Source organism: Tupaia chinensis, unplaced genomic scaffold (assembly GCF_000334495.1).
Source record: "Tupaia chinensis unplaced genomic scaffold, TupChi_1.0 Scaffold142134_1, whole genome shotgun sequence".
Classification (NCBI taxonomy): domain Eukaryota; kingdom Metazoa; phylum Chordata; class Mammalia; order Scandentia; family Tupaiidae; genus Tupaia; species Tupaia belangeri.
The window spans coordinates 867,595-888,790 of NW_006201985.1; the positions used below are offsets into that span (position 1 = coordinate 867,595).

The following is a 21,196-nucleotide window of genomic DNA, read 5'->3' on the forward strand; positions in this document are numbered from 1 at the left end:
TTGAGAACCACTGATCCAAAATAAGACAATTCCTCCCTCCCTCCCTCCCTCCCTCCCTCCTTTCCTTCCTCTCTTTCTCTCTCTCGTTTTAAGATTTTTCTGTAGGGTGCGTACACTCACTGGAGACATACACACAGAGAAAGAGACAGAGAGAAAGTGAGAAATCACTCCCTGGGTGTGGGTGGGGGGAGAGCTACACTACAGTCCCTTGTCATTCATTCTCCTCTTGGGATTCTGGGCACTTAGGCCAATGTGCCTGGAGTGGGTTTCAAGCCACCAGGACTGGGCCTCTAACTATGTTCAGCCATGTGGGAGTCCAGTGCCTTAACCATTCTGTCACCTGCTGGCCCTGGCATTTTCTCTTTCTAGCTCTCTCAGTGTTTCTTCTGTTTCTCTTTTAGTTTCTCAATTCCTGGCGGTGATGATTTCTGTATAATTTTATATCATGCTTTTTTCTTTTCATTTAAAATGTTGTGGTTTCCCATGTTATTAGAGAAAACTCTGAATATGATGTTAATATCTACATAATATTCTAATGCAGTCTTGTAAATAACTTACATAACCATTTTACAGATGATGAAATTAAGGCACAGAGAGATTAGGTAACTTTCACAAGATTTTTTTTTTTTTTTTTGCATTTTTATACCTGAATGAAGCCTTTTATTTATTTATTTATTTTTAACATTTAAAAAATTTTCTTACAGTTAGCCTTTCCAACCCTAGGCAATCAGATCCTTCTGTCCCCTGGTCTGTTTTCATCTGAGTGTAGCTCTGTGGTGTGTTGCTTCATGGTCACCAGTTCTAGGAGCATTGCTTCTGTCCAGTAGCTCAGAACCTTCCAACACAGTGCACCCTTGAAGCAAGTTACGTCTTGATGAAACCTTTGAAGTACATACCATCCCTCTGCTATAAAACCAAATAACTTTAAATGGCCTAAGCTCTTTGCCTTGACATGTAGACTTTGAGATGGTATGGGTTACTTAATAACCACCGCGTGTGGAGTACCTGTGTGCCAGAATGCACCAGGCCCTTTGTACACATCATTTCATTTAATACATAAATTAACCCATGAGGTATATGTGATTATTCTCATTAAATTGGGTTGTCAGAAAAGTCATTTTGCATAGAAAAACATAGAAAATATATGTTATGACTTTTCCAACCACCCTGGACTATTAAGAAAACAGAGGCTCAGACTGGTCAAGGTGAGGTTCAGACCTGGTGCTCTCTTTCCTATATCGTCCTGATTCCTTGCAGTAAAAACTTGTACTGTCTTTGGAAGTTCTTCAAATTTCTGCTTAAGGCTTCCTGGTCCCTGAGGGTGATTTATCTTCCAGAGCAGTGGCAGCAGGACGTGGTCTCTGGGTTTAGCGAGACGTGGCACTTACTGGACTTGGAATACCTATCCCAGCCGAACTCCCAGTGCATGTGTGTCTGGGCCCTCTTGCCCCACAGCACTAGCCGCATAGCCATGGCAGCTGTAACACTAGCATACATTGCCCCATCGGTCAGGTAGCAAATTTCTGGGTGGTTGCTGGCCTTCCTAGTTTTGGTGTAGGTACTTCTTTAAGGACTCAGTCACCTGATCTGTAGGGTCCATGGTATACATACAGATGACCTCATCCAGAGGCAGGCCTTGGACCTCATGCCAAGTGCTGACTCTGTATCAATAGGCCCACATCACTGAGGTCCACTGAAGTCTTTCTGCCAGCAGCAGACAGATATCCTGGTTCCTAACAGAGAACAACATCCATCCTGTCTGCAGAGAGAGAGAGAAATGGGCACAGAGGGGCACAGAAAGGTCAAAAGAGTATCTTCTGGAACCAGCAGTTAGTGTAATGGCTGTTGCTGGACTCCCACGTAGTCGACCGTGGTTCGAGTCCCGGACCCGGTGGTTTAAAACTCATGCCGGGCGCATGTGAGTGTGTGCCCAAGATCCTGAGAGGAGAATGGAGGAGAAGGGATTGTGGCGTGGCCATCCCCCCTGAGGGGGTGGGGGGGATGATGTCTTGCTTTCTATCTCTCTGTCTCTGTCTGTCTGTCTGGCGAGCACACGCGCCCTGTAGTGAAAACCTCTCCAAAAAAAAAAAAAAAAGAGTATCTTCCAAGAGTAGCCAGGCTTTTGTAGAAATGAGAGGCATTTGGGTTGTGAGTCCCAAGGCTATGGTTTTCAGAAGCCATTGTCAACATTTTTAAAAAGTGATTTTTTTTAATTACCAGAGGATGTGTGCACTTGCCAGAGAGAGGGAGGTGGAAAGCACCCTGTAATGGAGTATGGTTATGCTACAATCCCTACTTCTCGATTTGGGGCATACATATACACATGCCTGACATGCCTTTCAAGTCACTAGAACTGGGATTCGAATTGCAGTTGGCCATGTGGGATCTGGTTCCCTTAACCCTAGGCTATGGGACTGGCCCCACTGTCACTATTAATCATAAGCTCATGGGCACCTGGCCCTGAGTGAATCATGGAAAGCTGCCTGGTGGCTGCAGGTCTCAGCAAACAGTTTATCACAGCCACACTTGGCTCTCTGGCCTCTGTGAGCAGCGACCAGAGTACAGGGGCAGTGCTATATAATGAACTTGGGGTGAGTAACCCTTACTCCCCTTTGCTCTTTGGGTATTTGAGAGATTTCTTCAGAAACCCTCAAAGTGGGCTCAGTGAGCCCAAGCCCCGTAAGAGTGGTTCTCGCCTGTCCTGTTAACTCAGAGCTGGGGTGAGTGGAGCCTGGCATCAGGGCAGGCGGTCTGGGGTTTGCATCTCTCTTTCACTGTCTCTCTCTGTAGAGTGCATATGCCTTCTGGCCATAAATGATGAGTTCATCAGGCAGAGTTCCACCTGTGGGGAGGACAGTAAGCCCCTCTAACTGCTTCCTTCTGCGCCTGCCTCCTAATTTGTCCTCAGGGCCCAGTGGGCTCTGGGCTCTGACATGAGGCACTTCATCATGGCTTGGCAGTCCCTTTGATCTTGTGGGGATCCTCTGTTGCACTTCCAGGCTGAAGTAGCCCAGCTGCAAGAGCAAGTGGCCCTGAAAGATGCAGAGATTGAACGTCTACACAGCCAGCTCTCCCGGACCACAGCTCTCCACAATGACCATGCAGAGAGAGGTGACTGACTTGATTGGAGTTGTTCCCAGGCCCACTCTCATAAGTAGACATGTGTGTCTATGAACGAGTGTGGGTGGCATGCATGTTCACACCCACACATCCATGTGTGCAAGCATGTCCCAGTGAGTAGCTAGCTGTGAATGTGTGTGTACACACACACAGGTGAGCCTGTAAGCCCAGATCTATTGTAAAATCATTGCCATGGCCCCTTTCTTATCCAGAAGACTCATCTCTGAAGACTTCACAGATAAGTGTTAGTTAAAGCTTTATGTAACTGTTTCTGGAGCTTTTACTGAGAATGTAGGAAATACCTGGCCTGATCTGACTCTTTCACTTGATCAGAAGACCTTGTTTCTGTGTCAGCACCAAAGGAGAGGCTCTAGTCATTTTACCAATACTCGCCTGACACTTACAGGAACAAATCAGTTTTTTCTTATCCTTTGGATCTCAACTTCAATGTTACCTCTCAAGTAGAAAGGTAACTTCAGAGTTGTTTTAATATGTTTATTGATTCATCTAAATATTTGTTTAGTCACTTTTGACTATATCATTTGAAATTAAGCCATGTACTTGACTCTTTTACATAATTTTCCCCAATGTTTATTCAGCTGTGACTTTTTTCTTATTTTAAATTTTACTTTACTAACTGTCAGGGTGGATGATTTTCTTCAAAAGCACCCAACAACACTTTCTGCTTGAGCTATAAAGAAAGAATGGTAATATTCTCTGGAGATATTTTGTTGTGAAGGATTTTTGGCTTCCCCTTCCACATCTGAGTAAATGGCAAGTTGACTTTGCCCATAGTCTATGAAAAGAAGACAATAGTGTATGTTCATACATTTAGTTGTCCAAAAAATATTTACTGAGACTGACTCTGTGCCAGGCAGCATCCTGGGCCTTTTACAGAAATAAAAGAGCCCATGTTCACATGGAAAGTCTTCAAAGTTGAGCTCAATGAGCATCTTACTGTGGGAAGATAGCTGTTTAAATTTATATAAGTAAATCTTGTTACACCTAAACTTTTTTCAGACCAAGAAATTCATCGACTGAAAATGGGGATGGAAACTTTGCTTGTTGCCAATGAAGATAAGGTGAGATGGTCACTGGGCAGCCCCATCACTTCCCTGCAACATCACTGGCTCTCTTTGGTCCTTGCTGGTCCTTGCTATCCTGGACAGGGCCATGTCCATCAGGCCATCGACACAGGGATGTATCATGACAATGGTTTCTGCTTCTTAGAGACTGGGCCTCAGCCACCTGTTTTTGTTTTTAATGCCTGAGAACTTTGCCTAAATGGAATCTCTCAAAAGTGAAATAGATCCCTGCCTGTTTGTGCTGCTGTGGTTACTGCCAATATCATGGCTCCTGTTTAGACTCCTTGCAACGCGTGGGAACGGTCCACCAATCTTCTGTATGCATGATCTGCTGATAGACACAACACATGGCAGCATGCACTGCTTCCTGTTGTCCCTTAATGGGCACCCTGCCGCCTGCTAGTTTCCACATGTAATTCCTGCAGTTGTAAAAGAGCCACCTCTATAAATACAGAGCACCTATCTGGCACAAACACCATCTCTGAGGATTGCCACCCTGCATTTTACAGATGAGGAAACAGAACTGAAGTGCTTAAGTAATTTTGCCCAAGGTCAGGTAGCTAGCAGATAGCAGAGGTGTGCATAACTCCAGGATGTATATGGCCTCCCAATTCCCTAGAGCTTCGGCTTAGAAGAAATGATCCCCTGTGGGAATTTTCTCTGTTCTATAAGGTATCTCAGACTCCTAAAGAGCAGGGGAAACTATAAAATGAGGATTTTTCATTTTAGTTTTTGCGTGTCTGTGTGTAGCTCTAAGAGTGACACTGAACAGTGAGGCAAATTCCTATGGCTACTTCAGCTGGGCAGGGAGACAGTGAGCTTCATGGTTCGGAAAATGTTTAAGCCCGTGGAGGTTGTAACAGGCAGCGATGATTGTCTTGTAGACTTCAGGTAGGCATGGCTTCTGTGGCTCCCTGTGAGGCAGACCACTGTGACCCCAGATCTTTGGGGAGGGTCTGCATACTCTTTTCCTTTAAAGTGCCCCACAGAGTCACAGGGATTTCTTTGCAATGTACCCGGAACACAGCCTGGGCCCCAGAATGAAATCATCTGAAGTGCCAGTGGCATGTTATCTAAATGTACTATTCCTCTGTGGCAGGACCGTCGGATAGAAGAGCTTACTGGGTTGTTAAACCAGTACCGAAGGGTGCAGGAGATCGTGATGGCGACGCAAGGTAAGAGCAAGGGCAGTCTTACTGTTTTCTTCAGAAGATAGTCTATCTCCTGTGTTATGTCTAAGGGCAAGCAGGTTCTTTACCTCTGTTTGGAGATGATTCTGTCATAGAGAGTAGAACTGTTTACACTTCCCTGGATAGTAGAAATTTGGTAGTTGTTGGTTTTGAGAAATTTTATCAAATGGCAGTCAGCTCAGGACTTTCAGTGACTGTCTAGGTCACCAAGAAAATAAAGCATTTTACTTTAGCTCCTGGGAATAATTACCCTTGGAGTGTCTCCAGCATATCTTTATAGCATTCTCCAGTAAATGAAATCAAACCTGGTTCAGAAATTGAATCAGTCCCTTCACTGGGTATGAGAGCTTGTCCACCTCCTAGAGAGCATAAAGCTCCCCAGTACACAGGGTTGCTCGGGAGCTTTCCTTGAGATCTGGAGTGCCTGGGTTGCTGGAGGACATCACAGGGCAAGAAAAGCTATTGGGTTTCATATTTGCTGACCAGACTGAATGCCACATGCAGGTAGCACAGTGTTCGTGTGGGCACGGTGGGGCAGTACTTCTGCCAGGCTGCCTGCCTTGTTCATGCTACTGACCTGGCTGCCATGGCAGATTCTGAGGAAGCAGCTGCTGCACTGCAGAGGGCTCCTGTAAAGGGCATTTGATGCCTCCGATTCTGGCTGAGCTGCCTCTTCTTGGGAAGAAGCCAAGCCTGTACTAGGATTATGGCTGACTAGTCACCGCCCAGGCCCTCTCCCAGTCCCCCCACACAAGCTACAGTCCTCTGTTCTCTACTGCTTTAGACTTTGGTCAGGTCACTCTAGTGATTGCCTGTGGCCAATGAGTAGGAAGGTTGGAGAAAGTGGGTGCCGCGTCTCTGCTCTGTGGGTGAGCATTGACCTTGAATGGCCCTTGTGACAGCCTTTGCTCAGATGCCCTTGAAGCACCTTCTGTATCACACTCTTAATATCTCTTCATACAGACGTCCATCAGTTTAGATGGGGTTGCATTTCCATAAATCTGTTGCTAGTTTCAAATATCATAAGCTAAACATGCATATCAATAACTGTTTCAGAGCATCTTTTTTATGATTGATTTTGTATCACTTTTACACCATCATAAAGTCAAAAGGTCCAGCTGTCCTAAGTTGGAGACCATCTGTGTAATTCTTAGTCTTTCTCATGAAGAAAAAGCAAAATTAGGATTTTGTGGTACAATTTCAAATTTCTGAACAATTCCCATGGTATGATCACTCTTTCTTAATTAATACTTCCAGGACCTTCAGAAAGGACTCTTTCAATCAATGAAGAAGAACTGGAGGGAAGTTTAAGAAAGTGGACCCCTGTACATAAAGGCCCTGAGGAATTATTTCCACAAGAGGTACTGTGTTTCTGTCCATGATGTAGGGTCAGGCACCTGCCTGGGACACAGTTTGACTGGTGAATAATTAAATCAGCTGAGTAGCCTCCAATCAAGGGGAGTCAGGGGGTGGGGGTGGGAGCCAAGACAAGCCTGTGTTCTGGTTGGGGGAGAGCATGGTGAACACTGGAACTCTGAAGGATAGGAATTTTCCTTTTAAACTGTGTTTCTTGTTTATTTTTGCCTTTCCCTTCTAGGACGTAAGCATAGATCAGAGGTGGTATTTATTTTATTTAGCACTGTTTCTCCAGAGTCTGCAATAATACCCGGTACCTGGCAGAATTCAGCAAATATTTGTTGAATGAATGAACATGTCTTAAATCACTCATAGGGAAAACTGTCCTTTTCAAGTGAGAGATTCTTGCTTCACAGATACCCTCCTCCCCCAGTCCCTATAATCAGCACACAGATTTTCCTTATCTTCTCTTTTGTTTGTTTGAATTCTGATCCTGTTATACAAGACTCTCTGGATTTGGGCAAGATATAAATAAGCAAACAAGCTCATAGAGACAGTTCTCAGGTAGAGGAGGAACTTCGCCTAGGGTCCAAAGTATTCACAAAACTCCAGAATGGTCAAACGAGAAAGGACCTGAGTGGTCCAGCTCAAACCTTTTAATTCAGGAAGGAGCAAAAGTGTCATCGAATGACCAGCTGTCAAGTCAGAGCAAGCCTCCAGATTGGTGACAATTACAAAATAGTGACTGACACTTGCCCCTTGCCTGTGGTCTCTGTGATGAGCCCTGTACAAGGCGCACCTCATTTGTCCCTCAGGACACCCCACTGGGATGATTATTTTATTGTGGTGAAGCTGAGGCTCAGAGAGGGTACGTACTTTACTCTAGGTCACGCTGCAGGTAGATGGCAGAATCTGAACGTGGACCCAGGTCTATCTAACTACATAGCCCAGGCTTTTTAAATTCTTTTTAAGTTTTCTCTTTATTCATGATGAAGTGCATACATGTGTGTATGTGTGACAGAGAGAGAAAGGAGAGAGAGAGTGACAGACAGATATCTGGTCATTCCATGACCCACTTCCTCTAGTCTGCCACCACGTCGTATCTGGCTCCTCTTGAGCAGCACATTACTGCCAGCCGGCTGTAGAGCTGGCCCAACACCAAGGCTTTCAACAGCTGCGCTGTAATGCCAGGGTTCTCCTACAGGACACCAAAAAGATAGTGGGCTCTAGAAAAAAGAGACAGTGTGACCTGGGAGGCACAGAGCGGAGTCCTTTCACACCACCCTCACAAACGGTCATGCCATCTGCAATGCTCTCTCCTGCAATGCCTTCTCGGCGAGCCCATTCTCAGGTCTCCAGATCTAGCTCACACATTCTTTCCTCTGAGCCTTCCCAGCCTTACCACCACCACAGGGAGCCTTCCCCTCCCTCCCGTTCTCATCTTGTTACAGCGGTGGATGCCATGAGGACAAGTGGCGGTGTTCTTTTATCCTAGTTTACTTCTGATGTGGGGAGTGCTTGCTCCACAGCCGACATGGGACACAGGCAGCAGAGTTGCTGAGTGACTGTCAGCCTGGGTTCTCCCATGGCAAGCAACAGAAATGGACTCTGGCTAACCTAAGCCAAAAGGGAGTGTTTTTGAAAGGTGCACAGTGGTTCACTGAATGAAAGGAAAAGATAAAGAACCAGAAAGGGCAGGAGCAGCAAAAGCTCAGGGACCCAGGTCTCAAGACTATTGTTAGGACTGGAATTTTGTCTAAGGTCTGAGGTGCAGGAAGGCCCAAATGGGTTGATATGCCTACTCTCTTGGCATCTTGAAAGAGCATGAAACCCATACTGATGTATCCACCAGGGCTGTGCACCAGGGCAGAAATACAACTCCCAAAGGAATTGTCCAAAGATGGAGAAAAGATGGTGGGTGGCTCCCAATAATTACTGTCCTCCATTGTGACTCTTCTGTTTCTGGTGCAGAAGCCACCAAGGTGCAGCTCTCCCATGGTGGGGCCACCTCCACTGCCACAGAAATCACTGGAAACCAGGTAGGAGACCTGAGTTCTTCTTTGCAGCCTCTGTGCCCTCAGCCTCTCTGAGGGCTCCTGAAGTGCATGGTGACAGGCCTGGTGTGGTGAGCACGGCCACTGTATCTTTTATGAGCACTCACACAGTAGGTTCACCTCTCCTGGCCATAGGTGCACTTCCCTTCCCATAGACTAGGGGTCTGCATCATTGCCCCAGAAGGACCTGGCTGTGTGTTGGCTTCTTAGAGGAGAGGTGGCAGAAACTCATTCATGCCCTCCAGGGGCTCCTTGGAGCTGAGAGCACCCCAGGATGTGTCTGTTGTTTCTGTCTGCCTTTCCAGAATGCCCTTTCTACTTTTGGGGTGAATCTAGCCTATGGCCACTACAGGAGGACCCTTTCTCCTCCCAGGGAAGTTATTCTACTGGCTTTGGGAGTACTTCACATAAAGATCAGCCTATAATGGGCTGGCCTCTGTAGTCACTTGGCTGCCACCTGTCTGATTCCCTCAAATGAATCCATTTCTAGTTCTCTGTGTCAGCAGTTTAGAACTTGTTTCCGGGAAGCTGAGCCATGAAGAGAAATACGGAGGTCTCACCACTATGGACCGGCTCTTTCGGCCTAGGTATCAAGAGAGGCAGCTACAAGTGTGATGGGAGCCTCCTCAGTGGTGCTGGACCTCCAGTGTGCCTAAACCTGTGCTCAGAGTCCGCTCTCCAGAAAGTGGTTGTTTCCCTGCGGCGTTAGCCACAGAGAAAAATGACAGTGTTAGAGAAGGTGATAGGCTAGTCCTCAGTTTTGCAGATTAAAAATTTGGCTTGTGCACTCACTCAGAATAAAGCCACACTGAGGAACTGTGACTAGACTCACAAGAGACTAATGTATAAAAGATGCTGATTTATGCATATAAACTGAGACATATTTCTGACAAGACTAGTCACAAGGTTATCCAACCCTGTGGTCACTGGTGGCATTGCCTCTTCTCTGCCCATTTGGTGCTCTTCTCTGTGAAATAGCCCTGGGGAAAGCAGAGTTTCTCTGGGTAGGCCGCACAGGGCATACAGTGCCAGAGTGGAGGGAGGCAGGATCTGAGCAGTGATGCTGTGAAGTGATGGTTGGTTGGGGTGCCCTCTCTACTCTGAGGAAGCCCAACTCCTTCCCTCTGGGTTTCTCTTAGAGTCAATAAGCCAGCATCAGGAATAGCAGTTGGCATAATGGCCATGTCACTGGACTCCCATATAGTCGATCACGGTTCAAGTCCCGGACCCGGTGGCTTAAACTTATGCTAGGCGTGTGTGCATGCATGCCCAAAATCCCAAGAGGAGAATGGAGGAGAAGGGATTGCAGCGTGGCCATCTCCCTGGGGAGTGATTTCTCGCTTTCTTTCTTTCTGTCTCTCTCTCTCTCTTTCTGGCAAGTGCATGCACCCTATAGCAAAAAACGTCTAAAAAAACAAACAAACAAAAAAACCAATATCTATGCCTCTATTGACTCTGTATACATTGACCTTTTTTACAACCCCACAATAGTCACTTCCCATTCGTGGAGTGGAATTGAGTGTATTCTGGTTTTCTGAGTAACACCAAGCACTTTTCATTGGGATTTAAGTGATGCCCTCATGCCTTGATCAACACGTTGTTGGAGCAGACTGTCCTCTGTGGTGAGCCAGTCTCATCCTGTATGTAATGGCTATTATGAAAGGCTAATATTTCCCCCAATCTTGACCTAAGGCCAAGACTGACTACTTGTTAAGCATTTGAAACATCTAAATGTCTTCCGTGTGAATAGTACCATGTACTTCCTTCTCTAGTAAGTATTTCTTTGTTCACTTTCCTTTTATGTTTTCTCAGGGCTCAGAAAAAACTCTCCAGTAGTCTAGAAGACTTGAGAAGCGAGTCTGCGAATAAGGTCAGCTGACCAGCTGTTCATAAAGCTTACTAGGTACTCTGGGCCCAGCACAATGCTGGGGTATGTAGGCAGCGTCCTGGTCCGTACCTCAAGGCTTTCATAAAGTTGCCAGGGAGGTAGGAATGATATGAACATTGAGAAAACCAGAAGGGTGTAGCCCAAGGCATTCTAGAGGCAGGGTAAGTTAGAAAATGCTGTCTGGGGTTGATAAGAGATGTCGAGGTGGAAAGAGGCTTGGATAGAGTCAGCTGGGTACAGGCAGGTGTTTGGAAATGGTGGAGGACAGGATGTGAGGTCAGTACCAGGAGTCAGCTCAAGCCAAGAAGATCTTGAATGTCAGCCCTATCTCCCCAGGGTATTTTGGGGCATTGCAGAGGTTTTGAATAAAGAAGTAATGTGGATAGAGGAGATGACTCTGTGAGTAAGATCTGGGACAATTTAGAGGACTAGAGAGGCAGCCTTTAAAGACTCTAAGAAGAGGGGCCAGCAGGTTGCGTAGTGGTTAATGTGCTGGACTCCCACATGACTGACCATGGTCTGAGTCACAGACCCAGTGGCTTAAAGCTCATGCTGGGCTCATGTGTGTGCGTGGCCAAAATCTCAAGAGGAGAGTGGAAGAAAAGGGACTGTGGCATGGCCATCCCCATGGGGGAGGAGGGGGTGATTTCTCACTTTCTCTCTTTCCATCTCTCTGGTGAGCATACACACTCTATAGAAAAAATTTCTACAAAACAAAACTATAAAATCTAGGAAGATGTGAGGAGAACTTTGTGGCTCCTTATCCGAGGACAGCCCTTGATCACTTGTGGGAACCCTGCACTGAAGGGGAGGGTTGCATGCTCATGAGCATAGTTATTAGAGACCTAGGGCTCCTGTGCTGGTAGAGGTCCTTCAGTGAGCCCCGGCCGCACACCAGCCTTTGGTATCTAGCAATGTGCCAGTCTCCCCGGAGACACAGTAGAGAACCAGGAAGGCCAGAGTCAGCAGGAGCCATGGGCACACGGGAGTGGCTTTGTTCCCATGGTTGTGTGCATCTCGCTTCCCTGGCCATTCTGCTGCAGATCCCCAGGACATGTCACAGGGTTGGGCAGGAGCCTCTGTTTCCTACGTGGCTGGTGATGACCTGATATGAAGATGAATGAAGAGAGAGGGTTTGCTTGAACCTTTCAGATTTCAGCAGCAGGTGGTCCCGAGTTGTTTGTGACTAACACAGGTCTCTTTTTCTCCACATAACTGAATTCCTTTTTGTCACTCCATAGTGCATTGATGGGAACCAGCTCTCTCCAGTGGCAGAACCCAAGGTATGTTAGCTTTATGTCCCTTTCACCTATTTGTGGTTGCACTGTTTGCTAGAGTGATGCAATTTAGTAAGAAATAACTTTGTGGCCTTTGAATATGTAAACCATAGGGGCAAGAGGGCAAGAAGAAACACAAAGCTCCCCCCGGCCCCCTGCATTTTATTTGTATGTGAATCCAGGTATATAATGGGCTTTCACTGCCACTCTCTGTGCCCCTGTCCTAGTGCTCCAGACCCACAGTGCCTTGAGCCCAGGGTCCCTGTGGTCCTTTGGTAAATTGAAAGGTAGCCCATGGAGACTGCTCCATTATGTCACTTGCTCAGTAGTCTCTCTCCTTATGGCTCAGAACTCACTCACGGCTGTATATAAAGCATGTCTTTGTGACCACCAGCTGGTCTCAAACTTTAAGATGCTAATGTGATTACCAAGAAATGTGAGTGACCTGGGACTCTTCAGAAGAAAGACCATTTATTGATTATTAATGGACTTGGTCTATAATCATAGTCTTGTGAGCTTCAGTTAGTTCAGCGTGGCCACTGTTCTCCTTATACATACGTGTACCACGGAGCTCCCCAGGACCGCTCTGCAGATTCCAGAATCTTCCTGTAGCACCCCTAGCCTTAGTGTTTGGCCATTGCTTAGGGCAACTAGAAACCCATTTTAGAGAGCCCGTCCCCCTCCCGTGTTTCTTACATAACATTCGGCATGATGCCCTTCAGTTTTCTCAGCTTTCTGAACACTCCCACCCACAGTCAGCAGTTCCCAGGTCTTTCTTTTGCTCTAAAGTTAAACTCTAATCCGCCTGGTGTAGCAGAGTCTTCTCTCAGCCAAGATACGTATAATTTGTGTACTTGGTCAAGTTCTTACAGAGATCTGCCCTGGCCGGTCTCAGCAAGGGGCCCACTGAACAGAAATACCTCTCTACTGATCGTAGGGAAGTGAGTCTGAGAAGAGGGAAAGCTGTCTTCTCTTACATGATAGTGTGTGTGTGTGTGCGCGTGTGTGTGTGTAAGACACAGTAGCTTTTATAAGAATTGTGGTTTGTTTATTCACAGTTCAAAGAGTAGTTCATGGCTGCTACTTCATTGAGCCTCGAGCACTATGCCAAATGGCAGAGGTCCCCTTTGCAAGAGACCTCTACTTTTTGCTTAGAGGCTGTTGAGTCAGCCCTGGATTGGGTTTGACACTGTTCCTGTGTCACTGTGTGGCCTTCAGTAAATTTCTTCCTTTCTTGGAGCTTTGGTCCTCTTTCTCAGCCTAGGCCAACTGATCTTGGAGGAGTCTTGTAATCAGTGTAAGGGAAAATTGGCTCTGTGAGAACAGAATTCCTTTAGCTAAGCATTTCCTAACTGGATTAGAGTCTAAGAATGATGCTAATTCAGTATCTCTCTCTTTCTCTCTTCTTCCAATAGGACAGCCCTTTCCTGGCAGAACAGAAATACCCCACGTTACCTGGGAAGCTTTCTGGAGCCACACTCAATGGGGAGGCCACCAAAGCTACTCCTATAGCCTCCCAACCTGACCCAACAGGGAGCAACCTGCTAAGGCTGAGTGAGTATTTAGCCCCTGGGCTGGTGGCCTCTAGAACAGGTTCTTGGCTCTTCCAATTATTGTATGAGATCCCTACACCTCCTGCCATAGCCCACAACTGGAGGATGAGAAGGGTGGGTGGCTTGGACAAGTGTGGCCCCCCTTCTAGAGACTCCCTGTCTAGGTCAGCTATTTCCTAAGGTTAACACTTCAGAGTCCCAGAAAAACAGGTGTGTATGATCTTATTTCTCCCCAGGTGCAGTTACCCCTCCCCCATTTCCCCCTCTTCTCTTTCTTCTCACTTGAATCCCTTCCTTTTCTTCCCAACTTTCCTCTTCTCCTTTTCTCTTAAAGACACCCTTCTTGTCCCTCCCTCTCCCCTCTCTGCTATTCTGATCTTTCTCCTGTCTCTGCCTCTTCTCTGCAGCCTCTATTACCAGTAAGATCATAGCGTGTGCTCTTCCAAGTGAGAGCATTTCCTTAGGCAAATGGAGCCAATGGCCAGTTAGCAAGAATTTCAGTTACAGGTATCCTTTTGGTGTTAGGAAATGTTCCCCAAACTATGGAAGCCCAGCAGGAAATGTTCTGGTTCTGGCAAGAGCTGTCTCTATTGCTGACCCCGCCCACTGTTGCCTGAGCTGGCCTGTGGCCAGCTTCATAAAGGCCAGTTCTAACCTTGGCGGTAGGAGCCCAAGTGCCCCCTCGAGTGGTTACGTTCTGGTGACACTCAGATTGGGCTTATAGCAGCTTCAGCTCTTGCTAGTCTAGCTGAGTGAGCCCTGGTACCTACACCTGAGACATGGGTGACCCAGTGTACTCAGCCTCTGCCTCTCCTGTCAGAAAGTGGCATTAGGAGGCTTATGATGTCTCATGTGAGGCCCTGTCTCAGGATACTGACCCTATGGACCCAGCTCAGTCACCATCTTCCCCTCCTTCTTTGTGGGATTATTTTTCTTTCTGTTTGAGTTTTTCTCTCTTGCTTGATGACACTCTTTTGTTTATTTCTTTGCTCCCCCATAACTCTGTTGGGCTGGACTTTGGCCTCTCTTGTTTCTTCATGTGGCTTCTCTGCTTCTTGGTTGGCTGGAGATCGTGGCCGGAGTGTCAGTGCCCCCATATTAGGTACTGTACCCATTCCAGGTGAGGTGGAGAGTGAGAATGCTTTGGTTTCCCTGTCCTAACACCTCCCTCTCCTTTTGCATTCCGGCATCTCCCTGTGAGAAAACAGGGCAAGCAATACAATCCACAAGTATTTGGATCCCAACCCTTAGACTTTGAAGACATTAGCCTACCCATATTAGCAGCATCGAACTTACTAATTCCTCAGAGAGAAGACCTGGAGCATGCCTGAGCCTTTGCTGGTCTCTCAGATCTTGGTATGGAGTTCTGCCTCAAAGGCAGAACTGTGCAGATTCTCCCCAACTCCCATTGAAGGATGGCCCAGGCTTTGGGGGAGAAGGGTTCCAAAAGTCACATCTCTTACTCTCATTCACACATCATTTCATCCCTTCAACCTCAGGAGACACAGAAAGTGGTTGGGACGACGCCGCCATGACTAATGATCTCTCGTCCACATCATCGGGCACTGAGTCAGGGCCCCAGTCTCCCCTGACGCCAGATGGTAAACGGAGCCCCAGAGGCATCAAGAAATTCTGGGGAAAGTAAGTCGGTGGTAATGATCATCATTCTATTGCTTGGAATTGATTTCCTTCTTGATTAGGTAAAGAGTCGGTGTAAGCTGCTGATTCATCTCACACTGACATAGCAATAAACAGTGTGGTCATGTTTAGAAAGAATCTGAATTATTTTTCAGGGCCCAGAGAAGAAGTATGAAAGATACTCATTAAAGAGAGCTGGTTGCCTCACATTCACTCTGTCTAGGCATCCATCCATCCCATATACCTTGAGTACATTCTCTGCAGCTTATACTCCATACAGGCTTCGGAAGAGACTCAGATGAGAATGGATTCCTCCTTAGAAGTTAGTTTGTGTTTGAAGATGGAAAGCTGAGTACTTACTGGCCCAGCTGATCTAGTCTATGATATGAAGCAGAAACTGGGGCCTCCTGCTAGGCATCATCCTTTACCTTGACTACACAGGAGTGGCCCAAGTCCCAGAGCCAGGCTTGAGTCTGGCTGAGAAACTGTCATTAGTCGTGACCCGTGATCTCTGGGAATCCACTGGGAAGCAGTGCTGTGCAGACCTCAGTGTCTGGCGATTACATGGACTGGTAAAGGAGGGGTTGCTCCGACCCCAACGTTTCAGGCTGTCTCCTGATAGTCTGTGAATTTTTTTCCACACAGAATCCGAAGAACTCAGTCAGGAAATTTCAATACCGATGCACCAGGGGTGGCAGAGTTTCGAAGAGGTGGGCTCCGGGCGACTGCAGGGCCAAGACTCTCTAGGACTAGAGATCCTAAAGGGCAGAAAAGGTAAGCTTCCCTCAGTCCATCTGCAAAGAGCTGTGTGAGGTTCAGAGTGGAGTCCCAGAGCATCCAAAGAGCCCAGAACCTTAACTCTTGTGCGCATGAGTGCGAAGATACTCTTTCTTGGACTGCTACCCTCGGGTTGGAAGCTTTGCCAGGTACTCCTGGTGTGTGAGACACTGTACCTTTCCAGATCCACTGCACTTTGATGGGTATCCCCAGACCTATATTATACTCCTGGTGCCTTGAAAAGGAAGTGAGGATATGTAGAACCCTTGTGCCTGCTCCCCGAGGGTCAAAGAGGGTGGTGCTCACACTTCTGATTGCAAATGTAAACCTCAGTAAATGCTAGTAGCCCTTGGAGGCTAGAGGATTTAGGGACTTGGGCTGAGAAGTCAGAGATCTATTTAGAGCTTTTAGAAAGCCAAAGTAAGCTTACCTATGTATTCCAAGTTCGATGCTTTAATTCTCTTAGTGATATCTTTACTGTAGAGATTACAGTGGTTTCTGATTTTTCTGAAATGAAAAGAAAGATAAAGCTACCATAAATTGGAGTGATTCATCTTTGTTCTAATTCTGGCTATTTCCTTAAGAGTGATTTGAGAAGGGCAATCACTGGGTCAGGATATAGAAACTTGTATAAAACTCTCAGGCATTTTTACAGTACAAGAGTAGAGCTGCCTGGTTGGGGATTCCCTTTCCTTCTGCCAGTCACTGTAGGATAGGGGTAACCAGTGTCAGGAGTTTTCTCTGCCAAAGACAAAAACTGCAGTTCCAGCCTTAGGGCTGCTTTGTTCGAATGTCCTTGTGCTTCATTAACCATAACAGTGGATTAGAAAGGGAATAACAGTGCAGTCCTGCTGAGATTGTGATGTTTATCATAACAGTGGTTATGGTAACAAAAATGTGTTTGCTGGGTGGAAAAGAAAGGCCTTTAGTACTCTTAAGCGGAAATTTGATATAATTATATGCTAATGTCCTCCACTATTTATAGCTATTTAGGTATAGCTTTAAAAAAAAGTTGTCACTAAAATTCTAGGAAAAGTACTTTTGTTATTGAAAGCCTCCAACTCCAGTCTTTCTTTTTTCTAATGAAATAATTGTTTTTCAAAAAATATAATATTTGACAATAGCATTTTATAGGAACTCTTTCTCAGATTATGGGAGAACAAATTGTATTGTCTTTCTTCCTCCCAGATACGGTTTTATTGATTTACATTGCAATCAGCACTGCTATAGGGAGAGTGCCTACTACCCCCACATTCCTGTCTGTGTTATATTTCCTTTCTTTTTTTTCTTTCTTTTTTTTTTTTTTTTTGGTGTAAATGTCTGTACTTTTGTAGACCTCCAAGAGTTACACTTTTATTGTTAATTTCACTTTCATGTTTGTCATTTTAATCATTTGTTGAATTGTCTGTACTTTTAACTTATTTTTAAATTACTAATATCTTTCTTTTAGATTTCTGTTCATTCCTACATATTAAGGTATTAGGCCACGTCTGATCAATAATTTTCAGGTTGTGGCAGAATTTTGCTTTTATTTGTGGTACTTTGATATATGGAATTTTTAGGTTTGTGCATAACGAGTTTTTTCAACTTTGACTTTCTGATTTCTTTCACTCTTGCTTTAAGTTGTTTCTTTTTTTTTTTTTTCCCCTAGGTTTTTGACACAGGTGCTTGTGCTCACCAGAGAGAGACAGAGAAGGAAAGCACGAAATCACACCCCCTCCCCGGCAGGGTTGGCCATGCTGCAATCCCCTTTCCTCTATCCTCCTCCTGGGATTTTGGGCATGCATGCATATTAACCCATCATGATTTTCAAACCACTAGGTCCAGGACTTGGACCACAGCCAGCCATGTGGGAGTCCAATGCCTCAACCACCACATCACCTGCTGGCCCCTGTTCCATGATTTTTAAAACAACTATATTTGAATCTATTTAGGGATTTATTTCAATATGAGATTTTATTATGAGTTATCGTTTTCAAGAAAAGGCAGTAAAGCGCAGTGTTTAATTAAGAAAAGCAAGTTCTGGAGCCACGCTGCCAGATCTCATCTTTGTGGGGGAGTTTACTGAGTTGATCTGAGCGAATTGGCCTTCAAGATACCGTCTTCATGAGAGGCCTCCAGTCAGCATTCTTCTCTGCGATAGGCCCTATTTTATTGCTATTTTATTGCCATTTCCTGATCAGAGACAGATTTATCATGACTGTGAGGAGCTTCAGATTCACGAGCCATTGCCCTTTCCAGCATCCAGAGAGGTTCAGGGCTGGGTGTCTTAAAATTTTGCATAAATAAGGTGTTTTCAACACAACCAGTCTTAAGATAGCAAGCTGACTCTTTTATCTCAACTTTTACTTGGGGTACATTCTCCCTTATATTGACAATAAACATGCATGATTAAGCCACCATGCAGTATATTGGATGGGAAATCACATTGTGTATGCAGTGACGATGCTCAGGGAATGAATGTAAATTAATTAATTAAGAAAAAATGTTTCAGGAAAAAAAAAGGAAGCTCATGGAAATATGTGTAATGGGAAAAATATGTATGAATTTCAAAAAGTTTTTGTACAAAAAGAAATTCATACTTTAATTGTAAAAAAGAACAAAATAAAATAAAATATTTAAAAAATTAAAAAATTAAATTCAATAAAAACAAATTTGGAAAAGAAAAAAGAAAAGCCATGGATATTTTTGGGAACTGGCTTAGAAGAATTGGAGTTGGGGATCCACATAGTTTGGGTTTAGTGGGGTATGTGTGTGTGGATTACAATTACTGTATATGTTGTTTAGTTATTTTTAATTAACTAGTTGTCCCTGTGTACAGAGGGCTTCCAAGATTACTCCTACTTCCTATTGCTCCAATTTGCCCAGGACACTGAAACTAAGATGCATGGTCACAGGTCAAGTCCTGATAGGAATGTGTCTTCTGGCACCCGATACCAGAAGGATGAGGGCGTGAAAACAAAACAACAGGCCAAATGCACAAAACCAGAAGCTAGTCTGTGGAATTCTTTCCAGTCATCAGATCTGCAAAACTGTAAGCAGGAGAGTTGGTTCTCTGAGCTGCTTAGTCAAAACAGAAGTTCTGGCCTGTCAGGAATGTACTTGCTAATGAAGTATGGGCAATTACACATGCACCCTGTGCTCTTCACCTACCACACAATGGTATATTCAATAAATCTCAGTTGCATCATTTTAACTGAAATGTGGAAAGATGTTTTAGAACATGTCAGTAAAACAAGTGGTTTGGCTGTGTATGCAGGGTACCTTCTCTGTCATCTCTGAGTTTTCCCTTTTATGTTTGGCCATGACCCTGGCTGAGGGTGCGGGTGATGCTGGCACTCAGAGAAGCTGAGGAGGTGCAGAAGACTGGGGTTTCACTCTGTCAGCTGACATAACACAAGTCTTAGGAGAGAGGAGAGATCTCACAAAACGGAATGGGAGATGACCGGAGATGAGGACCAAAGCTTTAGGTTGTTTTTAAAAGGACTACATGATGAAGGTTTTTTAAAAATTATGAACTCAGAAATATTTGTTGTTCGGAACTGAAATGTCCCTTTGATATTTAAGATGTGTGCTTTGTTCCCGTTTTTCAGAAGGAAGAACATGAACAAAATGTGATAGAATCTGACATTGAAGTGATAAAATGGGCATTATAATTCAGGGAAATTACTCTAACATTAAGAAATAAATTATAAAGGCCAGCAGGTGGCTTAATTGTTAAGGTGCTGGACTCCCACATGACTGACCATGGTTTAAGTCCTGGACCTGGCGGCTTGAAACTCACACTTGGTGCATACACATGTGTGCCAAAATCCCAAGAGGAGAATGGAGGAAAAAGGATTGCAGCACGGCCATCTCCCCTGGGAACTGATTTCTTACTTTCTGTCTCTCTGTCTCCCTGGCTAGTGCATGTGCCCTATAGCAAAAAAATTTCTCTTAAAAAAATTAAGCCAAACAAACAAATTATTAACAAATAAAAGGGCCAGATTATACCTAAAGGGATAAGAAGTAGGGAATCAAGAGAGGGGGGAGAAGTAAAATATATAAGGAACAAGAAATGGAAAATTATTTGTTGACAATAACATGTATGGTCATTTCTTTGATTGAGTCAGTATACAGTGTATTCTGGTTGGGAAAACTCATTTTGTATGCAGTAATGACATATAGTGAATGAATGTAAAATAAATAAATAAATTTAAAATAAAACAAAATTCAACAAGAGCAAGAAATAAATTTTAAACAGAAGCAGTGAATAGATTCCCAGGTGGTTGTTCACATAAAGTGAATCATATGAACACATTGGAAAAAGATAGCCATTTCTGGCTGATTATACATGATATAGTGATATCAACAAAGATAATATAAAACTCATGCTGCTACCGCATAAACATAGACAACACACTGGCTAACGAATATTAACCACTCAAAGAACATTTAAGGTTATCCACAGTGCTAGAAAACTTAAACACTATGCTGTTTTACTGCTTAAATATGAAACACACGTGGTAGAGGTTTTCTTAAATTCAAATTAAACAATTTTTTAAAGGAATTATTTAATTTTATTTTTTATTATCTTCATTATTACTAATTTGCTGTAGGGCACATGCACTCACCAGAGAGACAGAGACGGAGAGAGGGAGGGAGAGAGAGAGGGAGGAAGTGAGAAAGCAAGCCGTCAGGTCTTGAACTCCAACTGTGGTTGAAAATTTGAGAATCTAGCACTTTTAACCACCATGCTACCTCTTGGCTCCAAATTAAACAAATTAAAAAATACAAATGATAGTACCAATGATAAATTATAGGGCCAAAAATTTTTTAAATCATCATAATAAAAATAAGTATTTGATTTATTTGATTCAGTCATACTAAAAAAAAATAAATAAATCAACCTTCCTTTTTTTTTGGAAAGGTTTTTGCTATAGGGTGCGTGCGCTCGCCAGACAGACAGAGACATAGAGACAGAAAGCGAGAAATCACCCCCCAGAGGGGATGGCCATGCCACAATCCCTTCTCCTCCATTCTCCTCTCGGGATCTTGGGCACGCATGCACACGTGCCCGGCGTGAGTTTAAGCCACTGGGTCCGGGACTCGAACCACGGTCGACTACGTCCAGCGACATAGCCATTATGCTAACTGCTGGTCCCTCCACCTTCCTTTTTTATAGCAAATATTTTAGAGACGTGGACATAAGAAGAAGCAATAAAGAGAAAGCACCCAACATATAAAAACTCTTAGATATAGGGCTAGGAGTTAATGAA

The 21,196-nt window shown here is 44.7% G+C and overlaps 1 protein-coding gene across 9 annotated transcripts in view; it reads left to right on the forward strand.

Annotated features, from left to right (window-relative positions):
• The window catches only part of PPFIBP2 (PPFIB scaffold protein 2), a 159,065-nt gene that overhangs the window by 124,594 nt on the left and 13,275 nt on the right, over positions 1-21,196 (forward strand). For all 9 annotated transcript variants that reach the window (XM_027766291.1, XM_027766290.1, XM_027766292.1 and 6 more), the window contains 10 exons: positions 3,000-3,111; positions 4,141-4,202; positions 5,305-5,380; positions 6,653-6,756; positions 8,723-8,790; positions 10,618-10,675; positions 11,935-11,976; positions 13,386-13,524; positions 15,023-15,164; positions 15,807-15,935. In XM_027766291.1, coding sequence (XP_027622092.1) covers positions 3,000-3,111; positions 4,141-4,202; positions 5,305-5,380; positions 6,653-6,756; positions 8,723-8,790; positions 10,618-10,675; positions 11,935-11,976; positions 13,386-13,524; positions 15,023-15,164; positions 15,807-15,935 — 932 coding nt within the window. The remainder of the gene's footprint in view (positions 1-2,999; positions 3,112-4,140; positions 4,203-5,304; positions 5,381-6,652; positions 6,757-8,722; positions 8,791-10,617; positions 10,676-11,934; positions 11,977-13,385; positions 13,525-15,022; positions 15,165-15,806; positions 15,936-21,196) is intronic.